Raw genomic sequence first — 18,589 nt, 5'->3', positions numbered from 1 at the left:
CCAGTTGTTGATTCTATGACTCCAGTTAATTAAACTCTTAGGGGGGGAAAACCCAGTGCTCTTATTTAGATATTGACTTACTCCCCAACATAGGGGATGTAACATACAATAATAGGTATCTTAAGAAAAGATACTATGTTTTATCTATATTCATAAGTAATCCCCCGTATGTTTCCTTCTAGCTTCATTCACAGTGATGTGTTACAATGTGTTATGTGATAAATATGCCACCCGGCAGCTATATGGCTACTGCCCGTCCTGGGCATTAAATTGGGAGTATAGAAAAAAGGGAATCATGGAAGAAATCGTGAACTGGGATGCAGATATCATTAGTCTTCAGGTAACAGTAACAAAACAACACTTTTTTGGCTTTTATCTGAAAACAGAAGAATACCTTTTGAGCCAATATTCTGTTCAAAGCTTTTTATCCTAACTGTTAATGTGAACCTCAAAGTGGTCGTTACAGAATGTGTGCATAGTTACCTTGTTGTCATTTTAAAATGATAGAAAACTAGCTAAACTAATACATATCTTGCATTAGAATTTCTACTTATTATCTATAAGGCTCCTAAATATTTTACTACTTGGGTTGTTATACATCAACAGGCTTTACTGAGTAAAAGAAGAAATTGTATTTTAACCAAAAAGCTGTTTCCTCCAATCCCCTGCTGTGACTCCTATCCAGCGTAGCACTTGTGTATATGCTTAACTTCAAGCATGTGAGCAGTCCAGTTGAAATCAAAGAGGACTACGCACACGCTTAAAAGTTAAGCCGTGATTTGCTGAATTGGGACATATTAGGTTGCTATCATGTTGATAGGAGTTTATCCTAAGCATTGAGTACAGTTAAGTGGTGCTGGCTTTAAAGATTATCTGGTTTTTGTTTTTAAACAAGATACAGTGTATTATAAGAATAAAAACCATCACACAGGAAGAAGAGAATAGCCGCTTGAATTAAAAAGCTGACACAAGCTGAGTAGTAGTGGTGTTTGGTCTCCAAGAAATTACATTTTTCTAGAATGGGGAGAACCCTTCAGTAAAAGAGAGCTCACCAAGCCAAACACTAATGGCTTCTGCATAATAAGACTTTTTAACCTAGGAGAGAATCCACTTTTTAGCTGTCAAAAATAACTGGTGTGGTTTCCTGTTGATGTTCAGGACAACTTCTCAAAATACACCTGCCACTTTTCCTTCTTAAAACTTCCTTTTAATTTTGATGTCCAGGAATCCCAATCTATTTATCATACATCAGAGAACTAGTCTAAAATGTTCTGTGTAAGCAACATAAATGTATGGTTTGGGCAATAAGTTATTTGGCAACATATGCTTGTATTGGTTGTGTACATAGAGTGGTGGGAGCATTTACTTATTTTACTAACCCGTCACTAATTTTCTTCTTCTTTGTCATGTTAACTGTATTCAATTCCAGGAAGTGGAAACAGAGCAATACTTCACCCTCTTTCTGCCAGCATTAAAAGAGCGTGGGTATGATGGATTTTTTTCTCCAAAGTCACGTGCCAAAATCATGTCTGAGCAGGAGAGAAAGCATGTGGACGGCTGTGCAATATTCTTCAAAACTGAAAAGTAAGGGGCAGCTTCAGAGACCTTCTTTTTTTATGAATGTAAAGAAACAAACTGCAGCCACTGGAAACATTTTTCCTTAGGTCTGAAAAAAAATTAATGAAACTATCAGTTTGCTGCAATGGGTGGCAACCAAATTAGTATGCTTTAAAGCTAAAAATTGAAATTAATGTGAAGTACATTTCTTTCATTGTCAGACTACAGAACTGTGCTTCTGTTAGTGGTGTACTTACAATGGTACCTTTCAGATTATACACAAAATATTCCCCTCCAAGAAAGGGATATGAACTGAATTAATGGAATAGCTTCACTGTATTGATACTAAATTTCTAACATCTGCATAATCTCTGTCTTTGCCTGTATAGTTTTACATCTAGAGGTTTGTTGCAGGCATAGGCCCACCGTCTGTATTCTGACTATAAAGTGGGTACTCTTTTGTAATCTCTGTTTTGTGAAGAGAGCTATAGTTTTGTGCTGTAAATACCAGAAACTGTAGGTCGGGTGGGGAAAGCAGCGCTACACATAATCCTTTTCCTCTTTTGGCAAATGATTCATGAGATTTTGCACATCTTGCATCAGTGAGACTTTATTCTCCCTGATTTATAGTGTGTTGGTGGCTATAACCTGCCGTAATTTAAGGTTATGTGATGCTTCCATTGTAACTACAATTCATACCTTTAAAAAAAAAAAAAAAAAAAAAAGTTTGTCTTTTTGGGTTGAAATGTTCCATGTTTGGAATGGCTCAGGTAGTTTTGGATAAGGGTTGTCTGTTAGAGATGGATGCACAGAGACACTAAGAACAAACCTCAACACTCATCTTTACCATGACACCTATAAGAAATCCGAGACATCATATAATTGTCTATCTGACCCTACGTGTAGCCAACTTTCCTTGCTATAGTTAAAACAAACCAAACCTCTGAAAATAGATTGCATATATTTTACCTTATCCATCCTTCATTTTCCCTGGTCTTTTTTAGGTTGTGTGCGTTTAGGGGCAGGACAGCCTTTTAGAGTGTCTGAGAGTGAGTGACAATAGGCCCCTCATTTGGCGGCTTTGGGAACTATACAGAGAATAATAAATTGGATGTTTATGGTAAACTTTAAAATGTTTTTAATGCAACTGCCTACTTATGGATAATGCTGTACAAGTTGCTGTGTGTTTTGTCTTTACTCAGATTTACATTGGTGCAGAAGCACACAGTGGAGTTTAACCAGGTGGCAATGGCGAACTCTGAAGGTTCAGAAGCTATGTTAAACCGAGTGATGACAAAGGACAACATTGGAGTTGCTGTGGTGTTAGAGGTGCACAAAGAATTATTTGGAGCAGGTCAGTATAACCACCACTGCTATCCTATGTATTGATAATGGGCAGTATTTGTTTAGATGTATATTTTTTTTTTAAGTGAATTGCTCCTCTGTAGGCTAGTTGTGTAAGATATTACTGCATATAAGACCCTTGGCCAAACATTTGCAAGGGAGCACTGTTCAGTAGATTACTTTGATGAAAGCTCTTATAAAATGGAAAATTTCTTGGTCACTCTGAGATTAGGTATGACACAAGTTGTTTTGAAAAATATATTTTCACTGTTTCATATCAAGAAGTTTTAAGAGGAGCATCAGGCATTTAGTATTCTACTCAAGACTCTCAGTCTTTCCTACGTTGATTTTACTTCACTTTTTCCCAGACAGGAGTACAGACCTCTCTCTCTCCCAATAGCTGTTAATGATGTCTCTTTCCTCTTTATTTAATCCTTCACGGCGTCTCTGTGGCAGTGCTGATGTTCCTAACTGGCTATCAAACAGTTTTTTAATAAAGGATGATTAATTAGTGATGTCTCACAAATGTCATTCAAAGAATCACATGACTCTTTTTTGTCACCTTCCAATTTTGTGGCCTTTTTTATATAGCCCTGAAATTAATAGACAGTCTCTAATTGCAATACAGGAAGAGTCTTTTTCTGTAACTTCATCTCCTATCTAGTCTGTAGTCTCTCAGTTCTTAGGAAAGTAAAAGCCCTAGCTGTACTGTTTCAGCAGTAGACCCTAACCAAGAGCTTGGCCTTTTCTTAGCGAACAAATTGCTATACCAATAGGTAAGAACCAGTCTGAAAAACTTCTGCGTTCCTATATTAAAACACTGAATGGTGAGGAATTTCAGGTGGCTTTCTCTGCTTTAATTTTATTCTATTAAGAGAACCCAAAATTCAGGTGGTTCCCCTCTAGTAGCTGGGGATTGATAAATTGTCAGACCTACTGTTACCCTGAAAAATTATCCCGTTGAGGGGGAGGCGCAAGTTATGATGATAGCAATGGGTGAGTTGCCAAGGGTGCAGAATTTCCAAGCAGTGTATTCCAAAGACGGTCTGTGCTCTCGCTGAAGTGGTGGTATACAACACAGCAGTGCTTATTGCACTGCTAAATGGGTAAGTAATTTTGTCACTGTTGTTGTTTGAGCTTTTATCTGGTGCTGTGAGTAATTCACATAATTGTACCAGTGTTTTGAAGATATAGCATGAATTATAGTTGACAATTTAATATCCTTTCTTTAGTACACTTAGAAGGAGTTGTTCTAATTCTCTCAGATTAGACAGTTAATAGTCTTTCCAGTCACCATTTGCCTCATATATTCAAAAGTTCATATTATGAGACTTGTAACCAAATAAAGTTAATGTGAAACAAAATGTATTGTTAGTGTGGGATAGAGCTTTATTTAATTTGTTGTGAGACGTACCTTTTTTTCCAGTTGTGAAAGTAGGAGTATTTCTTTTCAATTGATCTACATTTCTAGCTGATACAGGAGTGGCAGTAATTTTGCATTATCATCTGTAACGAGGTGGAATTTAATACATTCACCTAATTGACTTTTTATTAAAAACTTCTTTTAATCCAGGTATGAAGCCGCTTCATGCTGTGGACAAACAGTTGCTTATTGTGGCAAATGCCCACATGCATTGGGACCCTGAATACTCAGATGTAAAACTCATTCAGACTATGATGTTTGTCTCAGAACTGAAAAATGTCCTTGAGAAAGCCTCCGTCAGGCCTGGCAGTCCAACAGCAGATCCTAATTCTATCCCTCTGGTGCTGTGTGCGGATCTTAACTCACTGCCCGATTCAGGTATTTAGAAATGGTTCATCACTTTTACTATTGTCTTTTTTCACTTTTGATTTTTATTAGAATATTTGAGTCCACTTTCCAGCCGACATTTGCATGGTATGCCAGTATATCCATTATTATTATTATTGTGGAAAGCTTTCTTAGTAAAATCCATTTGTGGTTCAAAATTCCCAAACCAGTTAATATAACTCCTCTATTTGAGTAGATATCAAATACCTTTCAGTATGTTGTTAGCACTTTAAGTATTGGTCATGTGCAAGATTTGGTAAATATTGAGTATAATAAAAAAAAGCATAAAAAGATCTAGGGTTGATATATTTCAACTCAAGTTTGATACAGTAGTAACAATTATTATGTATCAGAAGTGTGGTATGCCTGTTTTGGACTAAGAGCTTGAGGAGTGGTAATATTTAGGAATTCGGAGTTCATGGTTTATTGCACTCTGGGTGAAAAGCTGACAAAATAAAATGAGGGCAGAAACTTGAGATGGATATACTGTAGTACTTCTGATATTTAACTCTAATCGAGGAGAAATATACAAGAAAACTTCCTCTTAGTGCTGGCTGCCACAGTACGGTTAGTATTCTTACTGTGCTCAGGGTTTTGAAATGCTTATGCTGTCAAAGATGGTGGTGAGCCCCTTCATTATATAGATGCACTCAGGAAGTCAGACCTCACTAAAGGAGACTTAAAGAAAAAACTGGCTGATATATATGCACTTATTTGGAGACCATGGTCTTTCAACATGGCTCTTAACCTAAGGTATTTAAATATGATACATGTTGTATTTCAATAATTAATTAAAACAACTAATTGCATCATTGTTTTGCAAACAGGTGTTGTGGAGTACTTAAGCAATGGCATAGTAGCTGACAACCATAAGGACTTCAAAGAGCTGCGTTACAATGAGTGTCTCATGAACTTCAGCGGCAGTGGAAAAAATGGGGCTTCTGAAGGAAGAATCACGCATGGCTTCCAGCTCAAGAGCGCCTATGAAAACAACTTGATGCCTTACACCAATTACACCTTTGATTTCAAAGTAAGGGATGATCTACTGAATTTAATTTCTCTTACTGTGGGAATTGCCATGCTCTATCAGACTCAAGGTCCATCTAGTCCTCTGTCCTGTCTGAGAGTGGCCAGCACTAGATGCTTCAGAGGAAGGTGTAGGAACCTTGTAGCAGGCAGATGTGGGATAATTTGCCCCTCCAACATTAGGTGTTATCCTGATCTAAAATATTTTAAAGGTGGGCTTAACCCCTGAAGGATGAGTCTAAATACCTCTTCCAGAATTTATTTTTTAGCATTAACTATTATAACTTTGGATGTTCTTGTTATCCATATAAATGTCCAATCTTTTCCTGAATCAAGCCAAGTTACTGACCTCAATGACATTCTGTGGGCAGTTAGTTTAACAGTATAATTACATGTTGTGTGAAAAAGTACTTTATTTTAGAGGCTTTGAATTTGCCACTTTTTAATTTCATTGAAAGTTTGCTTGTTCTTGTTGTATGAAAAAAATCATTTTAGCTTCTCACTGATTTCCTTATCTTCTTTAATTGCACTCTCTAATCTGGTGATCCAGCAACCTTTGATTGATTGATTGTTTCACAGGCTTCCTGCTCCTGATATTTTTAGAGAATTTTTTGTTACACCTTTTAACTATTTGTCTTTGAATTCCATCTAATCCCTCTGAATTTCCTTCTTGCCTACTGTAGTTATGCTTCTTTTAATCCTTTACTAGGTGTAGGTTTCCAAATTTTGAAGGACATCTACTTGTCTTGAATAATCTCTTGGACCTTGCTATCGAGCCATACTGGCTTACCGCTCACCTTTCTGCTTCTCTTCTTGTTCAGCACTGTGTGTGCCTTTTGAGATTGTTCTATCCTTAGGTAACATTCAGAACAAATCTAAGGATTTTGTTTTCTTTACTTTTGATTTTTGCAGCTTTTTTGACTAGTTCCCTCATTTTATTGCCTTCTCTCTTTTCAAAAGTTTAGTGTCACTGTGTTTTGTTTGCTTTTTGGTACCTTCCTTCCCCTTAGATTGTTGAATTTAATTATATTGTGGTCACGATTATTTGATGACTCAGCTCTTAATACTTGAATTGACTTCTTTTGTGAACTGTTGAGGTATCTCCATTAAGAAACAGTACAAAGAAGATGGAGGGAGTGTATGTTTCTAGAGGATTGAAAAAATTGCTTCTTAACATGCAGAGTTGGCATCTAAGAATTTGACTATAACTTATGCTCCATGTTTTTGTGATGAGGAAGATGGAATACTTCCTCTAGAGCCAACCTCATGGCTGCAGGAGTTAAGGTGGTCATATTAGCTGGTGGTGTGATGATGTCTGAACAATGAATGCCAAACGCTTTCCCCAAAAATATGCCTTATTACGGACAGGAAAAACTGTTCTACAGGATGTCTAGTCAGTGTTTGCTCCATTTTGCGATATTCTGGAAATTCTAAACACGTGTAAAAAGCTTCACATTGAGTTACTTCATCTTATCGATAACTTTGCAAAGTTACAGTCATGAAAATGTAGCCAAGTGTGCAGCTGCCAGAAAACTGTCTCCAGCCGAACAGTAGCAGCCACAAAAAGGGAAATTTGTCTGTTCACGTCCAGTGAGGAACTATTTAAATACTAAAATTATGCACAGATAATATATTTTAAAGTAAATTAAATGTAAAATATGTTCATTGACTGGTAATGCACAGTTAAAATAAAGTAAAGATATTTAGAAAGACAGCACTAATTTGGCCACCTTGCACATCCTGTGAATTGAAAAAACATGCTCTTAACATCAAGGAGGGGGAGCTAGCAAGTGTGTACAACTGTGCCAAATATATCTTAGGAAAGTGTTAAACTATCACTTGTGACCTGTCCTCGTTTTAACAGAATGTTTCTCTCTCCCTTTAGGGTGTGATTGACTACATTTTCTATTCCAACACTCATATGAACGTGCTTGGTGTCCTGGGGCCTTTAGATCCTCAGTGGCTGGTTGAGAACAACATCACTGGGTGTCCACACCCTCACATCCCTTCAGACCACTTCTCACTGTTAACACAGCTCGAACTCCATCCTCCGCTCCTGCCTCTTGTCAACGGTGTACACTTACCTAACAGGAGGTAGTGGAGCCCTGCCCCTTTGAGGGCTGGGACCTGTTGTTATGGACCTGTACAGTTGTAAATCAAAGTATGTAGGAGTGAAGTATGGCCAACCTTAAGCTGCTTCTTCAAGCTCCTTTCATTGTGTGTTTTGATATGAGATTTTGCACATTTTGGTGCATGTTGGTATCATTTGGCACTAGGGCTGGAACCAAAGTATTATTCCCTTTCCAGGATTTTAATTTAATTTTTAAACTGGTAAGCTTACTGTTTCATTAGAAAGCTGTGTTTATAAAATGGGCAAATCAGATTCAAAACTTGCATCATAATCTATTTAAAATTAATGCTTTCCTCCAAATCACAGCACAACAAATCCTCCTCCTTTTTAAAAAAAAAACAAAAACGAACTGATAAATACAACACTTCAATCTGTTTCAGTTGTAAGGGAGAATAATTAGAAATACTATTTTACTGAACTCAAAATGGAGATCTGGATTCTGCATCCAATATTAATTTTGCACGTTAGCAAAGCACTTAATATTTAACTGTAAATTATTAACAGTATAGTCGTGTCCCCCCCCACTAGCTGATACTGGAAAACCAAAAATGGGCTGCATTTACTTATTGAAAGACTAAATTATCTCCTGGTGCAACTCCATTGACTACAATGGAATTATGCCATGAGAGAATTTGGACCTGAGCATTTAATGCCACATAGAACTCTTGGTTGGCAGACAACATGGTGGTAACGTTCTTGGAGCTCTTTCTGGTTAGAAAATTCAGGAATTTAAACTGATGGGCTGTTTTGAGAGGTCTAACAGAGAACTCTCCCTACTTTGACAATCCGTGATGGGAACAAGATTTAGAAACATAAAATTAAGAACTTGCACTTAAAAATTCAGCTGCAAGTTTTCTTATTGGTGAGTTCTGGAAGAGCAAATACGTTCCAACTCAATCTGTAGCTTTCCTGTTTCTAATGTTAAATTGCAAAAATGATAAACTTTGGATTGGAGGTACTGGTTAAGCTAAGGGTACAGGAAAAAAAAACCCTCTGGAAATGATCTTACTTATATCTCCAAAGTGAAGGTTAGATAGCTCTCTAGGTGCTTTTTTGTGTGGGGGAGAGAGTGGTAGCCATAATCATTCCTTGGATTATTTTTCCTGACCCTAGTTGCCAAATAGCCATCGTATGCTTTTAATACTTTTGTTTCTGTTTTCCTTCAAGGTTGAATTAAAAAGCTGCTGGTTCATTCCCAACGGTTAACGCTCTTTAGCTGTGTTGGAAATCTTTCTTTTTGCACGCTAGGGGGCGCCAGTTCAAAACGTTGTGCCTCAAAAGGCAGTAAACATAATGCAATTTTCTGAAAGAAATTGGTTGGCTGCTTAATGTTTAAAATATATATATATGGCACCGTAATAGGAAAAGGTTGTGTCTGTGTTTTTAAGTTTTTCTTTATTCTGCTTTTTTGCTGCTATAAGATTTTCTTGAATTTATATTTTAAACTTTTCATGCACTTTACTGTTTCTAGTCTCAAAATGTGATATTTTTAATAAAAAAGAATTTTTCCATGTATGTGAATGAAATTTTTAAACAGATAAATAGCCTATATTTATGTCTCATTCATAGATTTAAAAACGGTCACATTTAAATTGTTAAATTAGTTTTAAATACTAAGAAGCAATCTTCTGCCTTGCAAAACTAATACTTTAGCCTGTTCCACCATTCTTTAATTATACATTTCCTTCTTTATTGTATTCATAGAAAATTAGGCTCTAGTAGAAAATGTTCCCTGTATTTGTTCGGGGGTGGGATGGGATGCAGCAGTTGGTTCAATGAAATCACAACTCCCTTTCAAAAAAGTGCCTTGAAATGGAGGCATCATCCGTCGTCCAATATAAAATTGGAAGTTATTGTAGTTGAGTGAAATTTAATAAAAATAAAAAATTTTGTGCAGCACAAGAAAACCCAACCAAACAATCAATCCAAAAAAAAATTAAAAAATAAAAAAAAAGCCCTTTTAAAGATTTCCCTCTAGGTGCAGGTATCTCTTTTTATATACCTCAAGTGTTCAAGGCCTAGGCATGCATATAAATTGAAAAAGTAAGTAGTGTATAGTACTGGAAAGTAGAATAGCATGAAAAACTTAATTTTGTGGACATTACCTTTTTGTAATCAGCTACTGTATTCTTTTTTTGTTTTTCTTTTGGAGGGATGGGTTCTCTGCTCTGGAGATATGCACTAACAAACCATTTTCCTCCTTTCATACACGCATGTTAACTAGCAATGTGAGCAATATTTCCTACCATACTTCACTCCCAATATTTTTGAGATGTTTGTATAAAATGGAATTTCAAGTTCACCTATGATTGTATATGAACTGCAGAGGAGCCTGTTTATAAATCGATTTAAAAAAAGCAACACAATCTTTTGTAGTGTTGGGGGAAAATAAAAAAATTGGGCAACAGAAACAGCTTAAGTTTTATTTTCTTCTGATTCATAATTAATTTGAGGCACTCTGTTGCAGGAAGGTGTTTAATTGGGTTTTCTCTGCTTCAAAATGCATTCTTCAAAATATCTGTTATCCTGTAATTTTGTTAAAAAATGTAATTGACATTGCACAAAAGCTTTTATGTTGAAATGGGTATTGTTTGTTTTTGTTGGCCCACACACCTGAACATGTTTACCCAAATTTCATGTGTGTGGTTCTCTCCTTCCCCCCCACCCTCCCGCTGTATTGCCTTTTTTTGGGGCCCCCCCCCTTTTCTTTTTTTAAACAGAAGGGGCAGTATCTGTATTGAGCTTCCATTTCAGGTGATCAGAAATGCTGCTGTCCTTAGTGTTTTTGTTTAAAATACAGAAAATCTGGAACTCGGTCAATGATAAACTTAAGTTTAATGCCACCTTTAGGTAAAAAAAAAAGCACGGGTGCGCATTATCCAGAAGTCGACATACATTACCATATGTGTCTAGAGTGGAAACTCATGGCTTTAAGTCGAAAACCTACACATGCAAAGTCTATATTTTCTGCAGTTGTGGTTCTTCTGATTGTGAAAACTGAAAACTCAGTACCTATAAGGTGTGTATGTGTGTATTTGTCTTGGGAGGGGGAGCAGGCAGGGGAGAGGAATTTGGGAAAGTGGTATCACTAATTTCACTATAGATAAATGGACAACAAAATACACACAATTATTCTCTCTCTTCATCACTGATGCTTGTCTCATAGCTTTAAACATTGGGAACACTGCAGCATCCTCAGGACTGGTCACAGGGAAAAAAAGTTCAAATTCATGTACTGCTCCTTGCTTAGTTGGTTTTGTTTTAAAAATATTGTGCCTGGTGTCAACTTTTAAGCAACAGCACTGCCTAAAGGAAGCAGAGAAAAAAACCGAACACCATTCTACAGGCAACTTTTTAAAATTCGATATGGTAAATCTGTTAGATATGGGGTTTTGTGTGTATATAAAAAATTTTTGTACAATGTAGCTGAATATTTTTGTTTCATTATTTTGATGTAAGGAGTGTGAACATTTTGTGTACCACACGTTGAAGTCAGGTATGGCACAATGGGTTCTGAGACCAGCTTTTCTTCCCATTTGCCTTGTTCAAAACTTTTTTTCCTTTCTTTCTGTTTCTAGCATTCATCAAGAAAATACTTCATTTTAGCAGTAAGCTTACTATGTGTTTGAAGCCACTCTTGTTTCTAGTCGGCAGAAATATAAAACCCTTTTTCTTGTTGGTTCCGACTACTCCTTGTTATCCTATGTTTATAAACCATAGCCAAAATCTTCAGTCCCTTAAAATCTTCAAAAGTACCTACCCCAGGGTTGGCCTAACTCTGTTCCCAGGGTTTCACCATTGACTTCAATGGGGACAGAGTCAGGCCAGTGCTGAGAGAGTCTGGAAAATCTCCCATCCTGGGTGCTTTTGAGTTAGCTCCTCTGTCCAGGGTCACGACCAGATGCCTGAATTACAGTGGCCTGTTTTTCCAAGGTGCTGAGCACCTGTAGTTCCCATTTACTTCACAATTTCTGAAAATCCAGGCCCGTTACATTGTGGTGTCTGAACATGATTTTAGGAGCTTAACTTTCAGCACCTATTTCTGAAGACTTTGACCTAAATCACAAGGGAGTAAATTAAAAGATGATATTAAAGGCTCATATCACTTGATTCCACAGGGATTAAGTTTGGTGAGGGGATCGCAGGTGTGGAGTATAGAGAGGAGACCAGCTATAAAAGCTGGTTTAAATTCAAGGTTACTCTGATTTGGTAGCACAAAATATACGAGGAAAATATGGTGGGTAACTTTGGGCATTTACATCTGTTCAAAGATTTCTAAATCACTAGTGCATTAGTAATACTCTTTCCATAATCTGTTAAACTGAGAAGAGGAAGGTGTGGGCAGTTAATATCAAAGATCAGATTTAAACCCAGCAACTGAAGTGACAACATTTCTATTATAATTCTTGGCTTTCGGCATCAAAACTTGGTTTGGCAAGATACTTGGCATACAAGATTTAGGAGTGGAAGAGGTTTTTTAATACTAATTATCAAACAATATTGATTAGATTGCTATTTAAATATCACAAAGGATTAGTTTGATATAGCCTGAAATTCATATCCATTTAAAAAGGAAGTTGTAGTAGTCATTAATCTTCAAATAAGAAATGTTTTTTTAATGGCTTGAGTATTGTACATATTTACATGGTTAATCTTGTATCAGTTATTTTGTACTGCCATGTAGATATTCTTCTTTATTTACAAAGATCTAGCTTCACAAAAACAAGCAAATGTTACACTTTAAAATTACCTTCTGGAATGACACTTCATCTTCTATATTGGGAGAGGACAGATTGAAACATACGTACTTGGAGCATGTCTCACTGTTATGAGATGTCTAAGCATAACTAAGCGAGGAAAGTGACGTGTCCTGCTTGTGTTAAAGTTTAAATTGCCTTACTCTTATGAGCTTCAGTGCTCTCTGTATTCTTTTTGTGATTTGATCCTTTGAAGTTTTAATACAATCGAAAACTCTCCTAGAATTTTATGAATGACTCAATATGTGTATAGTATTGTGTAAATATACACTTAGGAACCTGAATGGTCCATCAAGTACTTGATCTGTTTTATCAGTCTGCAGTAGGAAGCCATTAAGCTAAAATCAGTCCTTTTGAAAACATGGAGCCGGACAGCATAGTTTGAGAGATTGGTAATGGGATAGCGAGCTGTTTACCTGTATTATCATTTCAGATGTGATTGCTTTTACACAATATTCATCAAATGAGTTGCCTGCTAGGAGGAGAAGTGACACCAAGGGAGAAGTGCTGGCCCCACTGAAGACAATGGGAGTTTTGATATTGACTGCAGTAGGGGAAGGATTTTACCGCAATTGTCCAGGTTATAAAACCACCACCCTTGCTAAAAATTTAACATCTGGATTGACAGTCTGAAATATCATTGGTTGAACACATGCAACTTCCTCTTTCCTGTAGAGGTGGTCTCTCCAGAACAGCATTGAGATGTCTTGGCAGAGCAACAGAGGGAAGCTTTAATCACCACTACTTGTACAGATGACTCAATTTGCTAGTACCTGACAGGGGGGACATTAAAGAGATTATTAAAAATAGCTGAATAAGTTAGCTGAACGCTGGCAACAGCGAAAAGTGCATTGTTAAGGTCTGGGCCTGCTAAATTCATAATGTGAAAGTCATTTCATGTTAGATTTGTAAATATTTTGCAAGAATACTGTAAAAATAAAATAAGTTTTATACATTAACAGCTTTAAAAAACCCAAAACATTTCTTGAGTCTTTATGCCAAGTGTCAGCAGAGAAATAACTTTCATAAGTATATAAACACTTTAAAATGAGTTTTACATATATACCCCAAGCACTGTTATAACTGATTTGGGGGGTGGGGGTGGGGTTAAAATGCTGAACTCTAAACTGGTGCATCTTTATCCTGTGTAGTAGTGAAGACATTTTGTACTGATATTTACCAGACTTTATTTACTTTTAAAATCACCGGGAGAAAAAATGATAAAGTTGAGGAGGTTGTCTTTGAAAGCGATTAGAAAAGTGACTAACATCTTAGCTAATCTTAAAACATGGTAAACAGAGTAAACTTGGCTGGATTTGTTTGGCTGGAAGATAGAATACTTCAGGGACTCCTGTTCTTGATGTAGATTCTAAAATAAGTGAAGTTGGGGAAATACAATTTGTATTTTAATATAATGTATTTGAACAGTTTTGATGGCAAAACATGCCAAGTGATATGACTCTTTTCAGCATAGTACAGTGTGTTTAGCTTGCAAAGTCCTTCACTGTTTTAGTAGTGAGAGGTGGAGTGATTCTGGTATTACTTGGTCTCATCCTTTTGTTAAACTGTTTCCAAGAGTAAGACATTTACCAAGTTCTTATTTGTCTCTGTATTTGTTTTTGTTTTAAAATAAAGAATCATGGTGGCTCTCTTTACAAGTGACATTGTTAATATTATTTTGGCTTTGTTTTCCATTGTTAATTATTGTGTAGTATGGTTTTTCCAAGCAATTAAAGTGTTGTGTGCACCATGTTATCAAACTTTTTGCCTGTAATTCACTAAACCCATACGTTTGACTGGATCGGTGGTGATATGAGCCCAGGCTTTACTTTTTTCCTTTTTTTCTTTTTCTTTTTTTATGAACTAGACAGTGGGAGTATAATGCTCCTAGGTACATCAACTGTGTCTGGGTAATCGGAAACTGCGCTATAATTTTTCTGTACAAATCTGTTAAAATACAGTTTTCCCATTTTATGAAAATTCGAACGAAGCAAACTTTTCCCGATTCCTGACTCAGCTCTGCATTTGAACAGCTCCATTACTGCACATAGGAAAAATGAATTAAGTGCTAATCCTGCTCCTGTTGAGGTCTTATTTGAGTTTCGCCTTGACTGCAATGGGAACCAGGTCAGGCTCACAGTCTGCATTGAACTGCAAATTTCTTAAAACACCAGCTTCTAGGAGTGCACTTTTGAGATTCTGTACAGTTGTCCTAATGCAGCAAAATTCTTGGATTCTGGAAAAGTTTTCAAAAAATGCACCACTGGATTCTGGTTTTTCTCCTTTCTGGTAATACACAGAGCCATAGGTTAAATGGGCCTCTTGCCTCAAATATAACCTGCTTAACCATATAATCATAAATAAGTGCCAACTGAGGGAATCTGTAGGGAGATTTGCTTTACTGTGAATCCTGCCAATTACATTTTCATAAGAAAAATATTCTCCTCTAACCTTTAAATTCTGAAAGCCTTGTTTCATATACAGTTCAGGTGTCTCATTGAAACTCCATGAGGGTGTATAAACATCTTCATCTAATGGTTGAAAAGCAAAGCAGTCGATTTTAGACCTGAGCAAAAAAGCTTATTCAGCTTTTCCCACAGAATAATTGCAGAACGATTGGCCTTCCTCCAAAACAATCCGTTCTTTCCAAATTTAAGTAATTTTTAAAAATGCAAATGATCTTTTATTTTAAATAAAGTTTTTCTTTAAAAGAAACGAAGTGCCATGCAATTGTAGCTTCAACTGACTTCACTGAACCAATCCATTGAATTCCACGTCATTCATAATTCTACTTTTTATCATGAGACTGTCGGACAGAAATCACCAGCTCTTTGTTTTGTTTGTTAGTTTACCAGTCAATGAGGTGGGAACTCTTACACAGCTCAGTTGAGGTATTTTGCGCAATATATACTGTACAACATGTACATGCAAGAGATAGAGGTTTTACTTTTACCAAAAAAAATGTGAACAATACAAAATGAAGATAGTAACAGTACTAAGCGGTCTTGCCTTTTTAATCTTATGGCAGCTCAGAAGGGAGGTGCTGAAAACCTTGAACTATTATTGTCAGATCAAATGACAAAATCCTTTGTTTTTTCCCATTACACAGATTGGGTACTGATCACACATGATGTGTATAGGGCTAAATATCTGCTTGTTTGTTTCTTTGCACCTGTGTACTTTTATTTCCCTCTGTAGGCAATAAACGGCCATTTTGCAACTGCATTTTCTGTCCTGTCTTTGTTTCTACTCTTGAGCATTGTTGTATATATCACAAAAGTAGTTGGGAGGCGAGGAGCTGGATGTTGGCACATGGCCCTTACTGATGCTACTTTCTGCTCTGCATCAAATTGTACATCTTGGTGTTTACAATTAAGTGGCCGCTTCTGGTCACGCTGTGGGTGGGTAGGAGAGACTGCCCAGATAACTGAGTCTGATCCAAAACCTGTTGTAGTCCGTGAGAGTTTCTCCATTGAATTCAGTGGGTTTTGGATCAGGACTGTTATATGCTTAATGAAAGGTAAGAGGTGTAATTATTAAAGGCTAGACGTTCACATAATTGGGTTTTAATACAAAAGCCACATCCAGTTCTTGCAGAACCTTTAATGGTTAACCTTTACGGATGCAAGTTGTTGAGTATCTGTGGGTGTGAATGATTAGCCCTGGAATTGGGATTTACTAGATATTTCTATGGCAACACACAGGATGAGCATCCGGCTCGGTCCGTTGTTGCTGGTTTGGCTGTGTGGTGCTGACAGGGTAAAATACTAAACTAACGCACATGTGAGTGTTACAAAGTGACACAAGCAGATACTACTGTGATGCACACGTGCAGTAGATCTGCAAAGGTGCCTTTTTCTTAAAGCACGCTACCACGCTTGGCAGGCCACAGCGGCTCACTCCCAAGTGCAAGTCTTCAGTTTATCTTCCTTCTGTCAAGAAATCCTGTTTCTTGGTGCTAAAAGGTGAAGTGTGTCCCTCCCCTTTCCACTGTGAAGAGTACCAGTCCAGTATACTGCTTCTGTCCAGCATGTGTACATCAGAGGCTAGGAGTCGGAAGTATCTCTTGTTACTGTTCTGTAGCGTCTGCTCAGTGCTAGAGGGAAGGGTGGCTTATTGTCCTCAACAGTGATGCCGCTGTGCGAGCAGGTTCAGTGCTTGTGAAAGTTTACAGGGTCTAGAAGCAGTAGCACCTACCAGCACAAGCATTTTGACTATTTGTATTACAGTAGATCCTTGAGGCCTGAAATGAGGTCAGTGGTACATGGACGGGGGGAACATGCACATGGAGATGGAGTGTTTCTTCTACTTAGACTGCAAGCTGTGGAGGGCAATATGGTCCCCGTTTCAACAACTAGGTGAATGGCGGCGCAGGGCATAAGTGACTTTTCCCAGATGTCACAGGGAGCCTGGAGTCCCAGTCCAGTGCTTTAACTTTCTGGCCTTGGCCTGTAACTAGATAGCAGACTTTTTATAAATGCATCATTTTGATTGCTGCTGGGCTTTTCCTGCTTCATTTTTGACCCAGTAGTCACCTTGTGATATCCTGCCTGTTTGAGAGATTAGCTATTAATGTGGTGACTAAGGAGCACCAGGAGAGAAAACTTTACTATTTAAAGTGTCAATGTAACTTTTAATTTTAGGTGGTGACTTTTTTTTTTCTTAAGGTCTGATGTCTCACAACCTGCTGGGATTAGAGTCGCAACTTTCCAGGGATATCAAGCATTTGTTTCTCAACCTGATGGCTCCTGTGGTATCAGACCTTGTGTTATGCTTATAAGAAGCACACGGGATCTTTTTCAGGGGCAAAGGCAATATGCCACATTTATTGGAAATACAACAATTAGCATATGTATTCACACACACACACGGTAGGTAGGAGCCAAGTTCTGTCGGTCACGACATGATGCTTCGGGGAAGGCTTGGCAAGACAAACCCAAAGTTTCATGGCAAGGCACCCTGTTTATACACTGATTTTCCTTCACTGGGACCAATGAATTTTGCACTGTCATGCTGTAATTAATTGTTTGACGAGTGCTTGTTTTTTTAAATTGTCCTTCTCGTCTCTCAGGGATCCCCCAGATCCCCTTCATCTTCAGAGGTGCAAAGCACCAAGTGTTTCCCACCAGCAGCATAAATCCCAACACTCCTCTTTGACCCGGGTCAGCTCTCTGATTCCGACCCGGCTCAGAAGGAGGAGGAGGAAGACAACTTTCAGTGAGACTTATGGTAATAAGTCATGTTTGGAAAACTTTACCCATGATAAATTTCTAGGATTAAGAGTAAATTGTGTGTAGGAAAATATATCCGTGATTTACGTGAAAGCTTTCTAAATCACTTCTAAAAATGGGTCTGACTCTTTTTTTTCTGAAAATTTTAATCTAAGTGATTTAGGAACTCAGGAGGTAGTGGGGCACCTAGGAGAGATCGCCTTTATATTAAGTGAATGTAGGCATGGTGGTATTTGGTCAATGGCTATTTGTCTCTGTTCCTCCCCTGTATGTATCCAGATAAAGCCTTGCTGAGGAAGCTATGTCTAACACTTTTTGATATGATTTAGAAAAGCCCTGTAGAAAGTTGTTCTTGAAAGAACTCTCTCAACAGACCTGCATTTCTCATGATTGTTTATCAGTAGGATTGAGAAATGCAGCTCGTCCTTTTGGGGCTCATTCAATTGCTCACTGCCTCTTTTGTGGCATTTTAAACCACAACAGATGCCCAGCAGATGAAACAGCAGTGCGAAGGGTGCTTTAGCCAATTGTCCCAATGCAGACAGCTCTGGAGGGAGTTTTGTTAGTCCACAAGCTAGTGCTGCCTTCCCTCTTTGGGATCCCAGGAGGAACTGAACAATGTGTAGTGTCACCTAGATAAAGGCAAAGCAAATTTTCTTGTACATGGGCTTTGTTTTCATTTCATGTGCTGCAATACCGCAATAGGTATGGATGAAATCCTGGCCCCACTGAT

At 37.6% G+C, this 18,589-nt stretch overlaps 1 protein-coding gene across 3 annotated transcripts in view; it reads left to right on the top strand.

Annotated features, from left to right (window-relative positions):
• Positions 1-15,850, top strand: part of CNOT6L (CCR4-NOT transcription complex subunit 6 like) — a 69,127-nt gene extending 53,277 nt beyond the window's left edge. For all 3 annotated transcript variants that reach the window (XM_037896732.2, XM_037896734.2, XM_037896733.2), the window contains exons 7-12: positions 183-340; positions 1,430-1,584; positions 2,760-2,911; positions 4,475-4,702; positions 5,539-5,741; positions 7,623-15,850. In XM_037896732.2, coding sequence (XP_037752660.1) covers positions 183-340; positions 1,430-1,584; positions 2,760-2,911; positions 4,475-4,702; positions 5,539-5,741; positions 7,623-7,835 — 1,109 coding nt within the window. In that variant the 3' untranslated portion in view covers positions 7,836-15,850. The remainder of the gene's footprint in view (positions 1-182; positions 341-1,429; positions 1,585-2,759; positions 2,912-4,474; positions 4,703-5,538; positions 5,742-7,622) is intronic.
• Positions 15,851-18,589: the final 2,739 nt, after the last annotated feature.

This window comes from Chelonia mydas, chromosome 4, assembly GCF_015237465.2.
Source record: "Chelonia mydas isolate rCheMyd1 chromosome 4, rCheMyd1.pri.v2, whole genome shotgun sequence".
NCBI lineage: Eukaryota > Metazoa > Chordata > Testudines > Cheloniidae > Chelonia > Chelonia mydas.
This window is presented reverse-complemented; position numbering and strand designations above follow the sequence as displayed.